Source organism: Phlebotomus argentipes, unplaced genomic scaffold, assembly GCF_947086385.1.
Source record: "Phlebotomus argentipes unplaced genomic scaffold, Phlebotomus argentipes genome assembly contig_15, whole genome shotgun sequence".
Taxonomy (NCBI): domain Eukaryota; kingdom Metazoa; phylum Arthropoda; class Insecta; order Diptera; family Psychodidae; genus Phlebotomus; species Phlebotomus argentipes.
Genome location: NW_026776181.1, coordinates 721,521 through 731,906, shown reverse-complemented (window position 1 = coordinate 731,906; position 10,386 = coordinate 721,521). Strand labels below are relative to the sequence as shown.

Sequence of the window (10,386 nt, the reverse complement as noted above, 5' to 3'; positions counted from 1 at the left end):
GTGGTGATTGTTTACATTTATTTCATGAAGGAAAAAGTCTTTTAAAAATACTAATAAATCGGTCATGAGTGCTATAAGTTTAGCAATTCTTGAAGAAATCGGTCTTGAGGGACTCGATGGCATCACATTCGAAGGTATTCCACGGCAATAAAGTGTAGAAAGTGAAATAAAATTCTTCCTTCTTTAGCTCTTTGGGGGCGCCTTGGGAAGAGAGGCTGTTTCTATAATCATGCGAATTACTACACTGTGGCGTGGAACTACATCCTCAAGCATGATTTCATACAGTTTTACAAACTTCCAGAGCCGAGGAAAAATATCAAAATCGTCGATAGAACTGACGTTGAAGAAATGGAAGCGACTGTGAGCATCTTCCGGGAGACTTGTGATATCGGAATGGTTGAATTCGATTTTATTGTTATTTTCAGGGAGAAACTGATGACTTCTACACACTCAAGGATGGTCAGGGCATTAATCAAGATGGAGTGATGGGAATTTGCAATTTCTACTATGAGAGACTATTAATTGCACGAGAAACTCTTTGGGATAAGACTTACTGGGAGGTTCAAGAAATGTATGGTAGCACCTTTATTCTCGTGGCCAGCCAGGCATACAGAGAGTCCCTCATCATTCCCGCCAACTTGGAGAAGCCCAAAGACTTGCCCGTGACGATGTACGGAATGCTGGAACTGGTGGGGCGCTCGAGATTCCGCGGAGAGACTACAAACGGATCATCCGCCATCATGAGCTACATAAAGGATCCTCAATCGATTTTCTACATGAAGAAGAAGCTCGTTCGCTTCGGTCTCATCACGCAGCAGCTCTACTGCCGCTGTACTCCGAATCAGGGCCTCCTGCGGACATATCTTCTCCATCTGCCGCGCTTCTATCGCGAGAACAAGTCCAGCTTCTGCCTCGCCGTGGAGAAGATGGTGGAATTCCTGAAGATTCGACCAAATTGCCTGGCTCCCTATGACACGCTGAAGGCTATGCTGGAGAGCGAGAACCTCACTGTCACCAAGCGGATGTTCAAGTCCAAGGAGCTGCTCAGGTACGTGGAGACGGACATCAAAGTGCCCTACCGCTACATTTACCCCAACGCCACGGAAGCCGAGTATATGCTGAAAAGCAAGCAGGAGAAAAACATCCGGGTGATGCAACTGAAAAATCCCAACATCGACGTCAGTTCGCTGTGGCTGAAGGATGATCAGGACGTGGAAGAGGATACCTTCAATCCAGTCAGCGTATCGCAGCGTCTCTTCAACGTGCCTCTCACGCGGCAGGTGTACTGGGAAGTGGAAAAGAGCGGCGAAAAAGGCATCTCACAGACAGAACTGAGCAAAGTGATGAATCTCACTAAGCTTCAATGCCGTGCACTGATGAAGAACTTGCAAAATCTGCGGCTGGTGCAGATGTACACACAAGATCATGGGCGACAGAGAATGATGAGGTGTGTTTTCAACTCAATCCTTTCGGAACCATTTAAACTGCTTCTTCTGCTTTTCAGGTATATCCTTCCGAAATACTACATGGACATCAAAGACAGACTGGCTGAGCTCACGAAGAAACACGACAGCAATAGTGGCGATGAACTGGTCACGGGTGATCCAGAGGACAACTTCGATGACATAAGTGGTCCCAAGGAGAATCTCTACTTTCATCTCCTGCACAATGTGAACGACAACTCCGATGAGATCTCCGTGGAGATCGAAGACATGGATCGCATGCAGAGATCCGCACGACAGAGGCCTGAGAATGCGAACAGACAAATCTCGGTGAAGGTGTTGCAGCGTATGGAGATGCTGGAGAAGATGGTGGAAAAGAATCTTATCTTCACGGACCTCCACCAAATTGTCAACATTGTGGTGGATCGCGAGAAGAGACGTGGACAGCGAGAGAAGGTGTGTCGGAAGACACTTGAGAAGATCCTCACGACACTGAAGTACGCGGGCAGGATCAATATCTTCAAGGTGACATTGAAGGCGAAGGAAACGGTGAAAGTGCTCTGGTTTACGTGTCACAGTTCCGTGCATCGAGATCATCCCATAATGCTGGACGCAATCTCGAGGGCGAAATCACAGATGCTACTGCAGAGGATGCGACGCCAATCGGCCAAACTTGGTGCCAGTGATGGAAAGCCGAAGATGTCGATGACCAGAAATGCCATTCCGAAGTTTGTCCGGTTGCGACTTCTTCATGAATTTCTCTTCTATCTTGTGCACGAATTGCCCATGGAGAATGATATCCTGGACAAAAATGCTGTGCTGACGGAATGGCGTGAAACTTATCCATTCACCAATGTTGACGTGCCCGACAATATGCCACCGATTTACTGTCAGGAGTACGACTGGAGGATGTTCATTCCGCCGCTGAAGAAATACAAGGATTATCCAAAGGGGTGGATTAAGTTTGAAGACATTCTCATGCGCTTCCCGCTCACCTTGATTATCAAGATGTTCCCGAACACGCTTCAGAGCTCACCCATTGGAGAGTACTTGGCGCATCCAATTCGGCGGAATTATCTGCTGAATCAGCTGCCAGAGGAGGTTCGGCTGCATCTGATGCAGTTCCGCGTGTACACGTCTTACATTCACGATGTAATGAAGAAGCTGTGCTACATGGGACTCCTGCAATTGGGAAATACACTCACGCAGAGTCTCATCACGTTGTTTGTGTACGTGAATAGGAACGCTTCGGTGATTGACACCTCATCTACAAGTCCTGGCTATTTGCAGGTGGAAGACAAGAAGTATCCTATGACAATTTATTACTTTACAACCCTCAATGATGTGGATAAGTACTGGGAGGAGTTGATGATGGTGTGCTTCTCCACGAGACTGGGCTACAGGAAGAGGTTCGAGGGTCGCGAAGTCACAGTGGAGTATGTGCACACGAAGCCCGCCATGGTGGCAACATTAGCACCTAGGCAACCATTGGAAGTGCTGGAAAGAGATACTGGGATCATCCCGGGTGACCATCTCGGTGCAGGAGGACTGGATACGGTGTTCCATGCTCACCTGAAGAGCAGTTGGAAGGGAAAGAAGAAGAGCAAAGTGACCGTGCAAAAGCCATCCACCACGTCGAACATTGTCATTCCGAAGATGAAGATGTCTTCTGTGATGCGCAGAATTCCCAGTGTTATCTCATACAAGGCAATGGTTCGTGAGCGACGAGGACGCAAGACGAAGTACACGAGGAAAGTTCCGAGGAAGAATCAAGTGCGCAACAGGAAAGTGATCTATGATGAGATTGACAGGAAGGCCATATCAATGATGAAGACTTTGAGGGTGACATGGACAGATGAGGAGGATAATGTGTTGCTTCTCTGTCGCATTGCACTGATGTACTTCACGGGGAAGAGCAAGAACTTATACGTGACTAATCAGACAATTCGTGACATTCTGCACTTTCACGTGAACTCAGTCCACAAGACCTCCAAAGCGTGCAGTCGACGGATTATATACATGATGAAGAACCTCGCCACCAGGACCAGTGTTGAGTCCTGCTTGTGTGAAGTGCGACAGAATGACATGATCAACCGAAAGTACGGTGAGAACTTCCTGGAGAAGTTGAAGACATTCTATCACGATGAGGAATTGGCATCAGCTCTCAAGCACCACTTGATTAATTTTTTCATCATTCTCAATTCGATGTTCTATCGACTCAATTCGCAACGTCTCACGGCTGTTAGTCTCCGGACGCCGGATACTCTGGATGAGTTCTGGCAGTGGTACAAAGAGACGAATCCTGTGAAACCTAAGCTACGCTATGCAGATCCTACGACAAATAACGAGATTCAATTGTGCACAATCTATCTCTTGTTTCACAGCTCCATGTGCACATCAAAGGACAAGTCTCCATACAGCCTGCAACTATTTGAAGTGTACAAGAACTATTCGAACGAGTTGCTCGCCAATGCAATGGAAGCCATTCGAAATGACCAATTGATCACATGCTGGAAGTCTGCGTCGAAGACGAAAAGTAAGAAGATCATTCCGCTGCAATCTGGCCCGTATCACCTCTCCCAACTGTATCATCTTCAACTGCACCTGCATCTGCCTTATGGCATCTTTCAGCAGCTCCACGGACTCCTGAGCAACAGAGGAGATCGCTTTGAGCTCAAGGAGAGCATAAGCGGTGGTTGTTTCTTGTTTGCCGAACTCCTCTCGCAGGGCACCATCGACGTGAGCTTTGAGTTGCCGAAGAAGTTGCTCGTGTTCAGCAACAATCACTCCATTGACGCACCCTATGAGCGCATAAGTTCGCGCTTCCACGGCATCATGAGCAACATGCCCAGCATGGAGTTTGACAATGACACGCTGTCGACGAAGCAGAAGACACACAAGAAGGTTGCCTTTGCCCAGGACAATGAATCCTTCATCTTCAGGCAATTCTCAATTGAGCGGTGGATGAAGCTGCAGAGTCCTCAAAGTCACCTGTTTTGCTTCCTGCGCCATGCGAAATCCACTGAGAGCATCCCTGAAGTGTCTTTCGATGAAATATGCACCTTTCAGTGCCTCTTTCTCGAAGACAATCCCCAAGACTTTGTCGATAGTCTTGACGATATCACACAAACTGATTTGCAACAGCTGGAAAAAACTCTGGAGACTTTTGTTGAGCTCTCTGAAAAGCTTGACAGACGGGATGTGAAGGATTTGGGAAAAATTAAGTGTCGCAGAATTAATGTCAATCTCATAGAGATCTTGAGAGATCTCGTGGATGAGACATCCGAAGACTTGTCCAAGTGGCTGACGCAATTCTATCAGGCAGACGGCGAGGACGATACTGATAATCTCATCCCCAACACCTGGCAAATTCGTCAGGATCTCGGTGCCAATTCCAACATTGACGACTTCTGTGAGAAGAGCAAGAGATTCGACAACTATCTGATACTGAAGGAGATCAAACTCCAATATGAGATCAAGTCTACAGCTGCTGTGGACATGGATGATGCCAGACGGGAGAGTTTGTTAAATAAGGTGCGCCACCACAGCATCCTTAAGAATCCCACAAAATCAATTGACGAAATCCTAGATTCCTTCGAAGGCGGCATGAAGAAGAGCGCTCGTCGTGTATTAGATGACATTATTGAATGTCAGGAATTTGGGATCACAATGGTTGCTCTTGAACGTCGCTTTGGCGAGTCCCATGCGACTCTCCTGACCACGATCGTGGAGACTTTCATTCAAGAGGCCATCGTCCTGAAGATGGGCATCGTGGAGTACAGTTTTGTGTTCTGGAAGTATGCTCATCCCTGGGTAGTGAAGTCATTCAACGTGACACGACTGGAGAGAGAAGCTCAGACTGGAGCGTCCACATCGGAAGAGCCTCCAAAGAAACGCGCCAGATCGTCCAGGAGAACGGCCAGCATCTCCGTGCGTAGCGAAGAGGATCTCAGTGGCCCGTCCAAGCACAAGGAGCGTGAGATTTTCTTCATGCGTCCTTATCCATGGATCCGCGTCAATGGCACACTCAATCGTCGCGTCTTGGACAAGTGGATGGGCTCTGTGCTGATCTACCTGTCCAAGAATCCCGGAATAAGCATCAGTCACATCGCAGAGAAGTTCTCCTATATCCATCCAACACAACTCAGGCTTCTCATGGACATTCTCGAGGAGATCCAGTGCATTGAGATCTGCACAATAAGAGCATCTAAATGCACACTCAGGAGCACCTATCAGGCGCCCAAGATAGGTGAATTTCGACTATAAAACACCGTCTGATTTTCCATAAAATTAAATGTCTCTTATATTTACAGAAAACGCTCACAAATTAGCTCCATTCGATCGTACGATTGTTGAGATCCTTCCGGATGCCTTCACGCGATTCACCGCATTTGTCGGTGAGCGGAAGTACACTAGTGACTTTATCTAAACCTTAGTCATTCTTTGGATAATCAGATGAGTCGAGCACAATTATGCACTCATCCGGGTCTTCGACGGCACTCCTCACTGTCTCATTTTCAGCCAAATTGAAGCCATTGGGCGATGATTTTCCGCCTGAACTCGCATCTTTTACACCTTCTTCATCAATACTCGGCAAAACAGCCGAAGATGATGTCTCAGGATCGCCTTGCTTCACCTTAGCCTCAGATTCCTGTCTCTTGGCGAAACTATTAGAATGTCCGAAAATAAAAACAGAGACGCTATCAATAAAGTCACAATGAATAAAGGCAAAATAGCAAACTTGCCTGTCAATGAGTTCATTGATTTTTGAATAATGCTTCTTGTTCTCTTGCAACTTCGCCTCTAATTCCTTGTCCACCAGCGCAGGATCCTTCTCGGATCCCGTGAAATGCATCACTGTCTCGTACAGATCCGCCTTCCTTCGACACTGTAGCAACTTTCCGATCTTCACGAATGCATCTTGAGCTGCAAGAGATGAAATGTCAACGAAAACTTCCCACAGAAAAAAATTCTTTCTAAATGGCCAGCCACTTACCGATCTTCTTTAGCTCATCCTTCCTGAGGCCGAAGCCAAATTGCTTGTTGCAGTGATCCAAACACTTGTACACATCCATTGAGTCGGGGAAGACATTTGTGCGGTTGACAAACATCTGCAGGGCGCGGTTGAATTCCGGATAGTCCGTCTCTTGGAAGCGGATCGGCTTGCGGACGGCTCTCTGGGCTGTTTTACTTTCGCCAGTCAAATCACAAATCTTCTCGTATATCTGCAAGGAGAGCAAATGAAGTGTAAATATTTAGATACTCTATAAATCTCTACTACAAATCACACAACACATTAGTTATGCTGGTGAATAACAAATAAACAATTATTGACTCACCTGGCAAGCGCGCTTCTTGTACAGTTCCGCTTGGATGTGCGCTGAGTGGCTGTCATCGTTGAAGTCCACTTCCGTCTCCTCGAGACGAGCGATGCGTTTCTTCAGATAGTAGAGCGCCTTGCTGAGTCGCTTGATCTGCCCGTGACGCTTTTCACTCACCGAACTCGTGGGCTCATCACTCACCATCACGATGTCACGACTCTTGCGCCTGGTGTTCAGCTCCTCGAGGATGCTTGAGATCTTGAGGTACACCAGCCCCGGATTTGCCTTGATGTCCTCAATCACACTGCGCACAGTCTTGCAGAAGCTCTTGGAATTCACAAAGTCCGGATGGACGTCACGATAGTAGCGAATGAGTTTCTTATCTATCAACATCTCCATGTCTGGCGTGTTCTCTGATTCCCGGCAGATGTCCAGCAGTTCTTGATATGTGGGATTGATGGGCAGCACCTCATCGGCATCCTCATCTTCTGAGGCATCTAGCTTGGCGTGAGCTGCTGTGCTTGCAGAGGGATCGCTCTTCTCCCTGTCGTCTCGGGAAATTGGCGAGGAGATCGGACTGAACTCTTCATCGTCGCCAAAGTGGCGGATTTTCTCCTTATCTGGCGTCCTTTCAGCGATTTTTATGGGCGTAATGCGGCGAATCTCCTTCACCCTCGGTCTGGAGTCCGCTGAAGATGTGATGGTCTGTATGATGATCTTCGGAGAGACCGAACAAATGGGCTTCACAGGAGTAGGAAGGATCGTCGCCGTCAGTTTCTGCTTCTTCGGCATCGGCGGCTTAGGCTCCATCTGCAAAACACAGACGAACTTAGTGACCTCACGCTCCAGCTCTTCTGGATGCTCCTCACCTCATCATCTGACGAGTCCAATACAATTATGGAATCCATTGGTCGAATGATCAATTTAGCGGGAAATAGCTTCGAGAAATCCGCGGAAAATCAACACTTCCCAACACAAAGTCCAACAAACTGTCCCCTTATCTTGCCCTTAGACACCACGAGGGCGACTCTGTGGCCCCTCGGGCGGCTCAAGTGCCCCCAGAAGCCAGCTCAGTGCAATTAAAACACCGCCCAGCACGGACTTTTCAGGTTAGCTTCCGAAGGATGCTCTCCAGTGACCAGCACGCACGACACCAGGCCAATCTAAATGCGCAATTATCTGGCTCGCACAGTGACACTCCTCTTCACAAGCTTAGTAGCTTTTCACAATCCACAGGAGCCATTTAATAGCTCATTTTCTGTCCCAAAAAGTGATTTATCCAGTCTGTGACGGCACCTAAACAAAACACACGCACACAAAGCCAGTGCAATTCACAGGAAAACCCTCGATACAGCACAGCGGAGCCGTTCGCTCAAGGCAAACTGAGGCGTAGAAAAATAACGTAATTAAAGTTGAATTCGAATTATTTATTTTCTTTTTCTTCTCTTTATAATAAAAATTTTATTTGTAATTCATTTCTATATTGCTTATCAATAACTCTTATTCAGGTATGAAATTAATTCATTTGGCACTTCACAGGTTCACAGCGTAAATTCAGGACTTATTGGCCTCATAGACAAAAGCCTGTGGCAGAATGTGTAATTAAAAAAAGAAAGAATTCATAACGTGATAAGGGAAAGAAATCAAAATGACATGAAGTATTGAAATTAAAGTAAATTTCCTCGGCCCTTTCCACGCTTGTAATCTGCAAATAAAAGAAAAAAAGTAAATAAGAAATCACTTCACTTAACTTGTAGATTACATTTCCAAGAATATCCTTAAAATCTTCAATTTCGATTTATGAATAAACAATAGGTGACTATAATCTCGACTAGAGGTTAAACTATAGCACATCATTTTCTTAACACAATCAGCCGTCTTCTATTCTTAGTTATTCGATTTCGTGACATTGCATTCTTGCCTATTTCTTCAATTTTTACACGTAAGAAATCCACCTGTATATTCAAACTGAGGGTAATAAACGGTAGAGTGCATGAAAAAAGTAAACTCACCGCGAAGAACGAGGAAGTCGTCAGTGTGTACGATGGTGCTCGCGGTGCTGGCCACGGAGGACTTACTGGACATACAGCTCGGATTGAAGACGTTGATTTCAGACGTCACGTCCGTGTCCGGATAGCTGAACACAGATGCAGTATCCGAGAATGTGCTCTTCCCCGCGGCCATGGTATTCTGGGGCTCGTGCTTGCCCTCCACGAAATCGATGTTGAGGTCAGGAGCGCAGCTGTGGATGATGGAGTACGCCCAGCCGCGGACCTTCGTTTGCGAGCAGTGCACAACCCGGTCGTTTTCCTCATGATACTCACACGCCATGCCCTCAGCGTAGTCAAAGGTGCCGCGCTCGAGGTAGCTCTCGGCCAGGAAGACGGAAGCGAAGGTCTGCGACTGCTCTTGGTTGGTGGCGAAGTTGTATGTGGCCTTCTTGAGATGGAAGAGCAGCTCCGAGAGAGAGTAGAAGCGCAGATATCCCAACAGATCGGTGCTGTGCTGGCTCAGCACTTCCTCGAATATGTTGCTCACCACGGAAACATGATCGTCGAATGTGAAAATAATGCCGGAATTGTCATTGTCATAGTCGATGAACTTGATGACTTCGGACACGGCCTCGTGGATCTTGATGCTGCCCACCGTTTGAGGCGGCAGCGGCAAGTCGTGCGTCTCACTGCTGTGGCGCTTAGCCTCGAACGTGAATCCGTACGGCAAGGTGTCCAGATTGATGAGCATGTGCATGCCGCGGCCAACGCCGTCCTGCAGACTGAACTCCAAAATCGCCAGCTCAGCAGCGGAATATTTCACCTTGCCATTGGCACGAGATTCGCAGAAGTAATTCACGTGAATCACGTAGAATTTCATACAGCCAAGCATGCCTTTCACGCACGCCTTCGAGATCATGGAACTCACAGCCTCCTTCATCTTCTTCTCCTTCGTTGCCGCCTGTCGCTGCTCCTGCTCCACGAGCGAGTAGTCCACTCCGTGGCACGTCTTGCGACCCCCCGAGCCTGACGCCTCGGCATTGCTGTACCTCGCCTTCTCCTCGTAGGGCCGCTTCTCAGCCTTGGACATGTTCTGCAAGCAAAATTGGGGAGTTCTGGAAGTTATCTGTCGGACAACGAGACTTTGTTTACTTACAGCCCACAATGGCGATGCGATTTCTGGCATCTCTCGCATAGATAGCCGAATCCCTTTGTCCGCCTTCTTCTTCTGAATCTCCAGCATGAAGAAGAAAAACGGTTGGCGCTTCTTGCTCGACATTTAGTAAACTTTTCCGTTTGTGAAGCCGGCAAAGATAAAGTGCATGTGCACAAGACGCGACAAGATGTCAAAATGCGAACTACCTGCTGGCCGCTACACCCTGCACCGCGCTGAGAGCGAGAAGGCGAACGCCGCGCGAACAGTCTTGAGAACAGTTTCGAAATCATCGACAATCACATCTACGCTATGGTAGAGTATTCCCTCTTGTTCTTCCTTAAGAATATTACGCAATGGCTACACAAGGTACGCAAGAAAGCCCGCGTTGGAAGATAAGAAAGGAGACATTATGACAGAAATTCTGAACGGAACTTCATCCAATAAAAAATCCTTATTTGAACCGTTGAGTACAAATC

The 10,386-nt window shown here is 47.4% G+C and overlaps 3 protein-coding genes across 3 annotated transcripts; 1 reads left to right on the top strand and 2 right to left on the bottom strand.

The window, feature by feature from the left end:
* The first annotated feature begins 6 nt into the window (after positions 1-6).
* On the top strand, positions 7-5,871 carry LOC132262254 (general transcription factor 3C polypeptide 1). Its single transcript, XM_059761464.1, has 5 exons — positions 7-134; positions 188-360; positions 426-1,447; positions 1,505-5,691; positions 5,756-5,871. The coding sequence occupies exons 1-5, from the start codon at positions 65-67 to the stop codon at positions 5,869-5,871; spliced, it is 5,568 nt and encodes a 1,855-aa protein (XP_059617447.1). The 5' UTR covers positions 7-64.
* LOC132262255 (death domain-associated protein 6) lies at positions 5,718-8,087 on the bottom strand. Its single transcript, XM_059761465.1, has 5 exons — positions 7,633-8,087; positions 6,782-7,573; positions 6,439-6,667; positions 6,188-6,368; positions 5,718-6,109 (listed from the first exon to the last, which is right to left on the bottom strand). The coding sequence occupies exons 1-5, from the start codon at positions 7,669-7,671 to the stop codon at positions 5,875-5,877; spliced, it is 1,476 nt and encodes a 491-aa protein (XP_059617448.1). The 5' UTR covers positions 7,672-8,087; the 3' UTR covers positions 5,718-5,874.
* A 118-nt stretch (positions 8,088-8,205) lies between these two features.
* Positions 8,206-10,234, bottom strand: LOC132262100 (protein maelstrom homolog). Its single transcript, XM_059761238.1, has 3 exons — positions 9,911-10,234; positions 8,776-9,847; positions 8,206-8,468 (listed from the first exon to the last, which is right to left on the bottom strand). Exons 1-3 carry the CDS (start codon positions 10,031-10,033, stop codon positions 8,431-8,433), a joined length of 1,233 nt encoding a protein of 410 aa, XP_059617221.1. The 5' UTR covers positions 10,034-10,234; the 3' UTR covers positions 8,206-8,430.
* Positions 10,235-10,386: the final 152 nt, after the last annotated feature.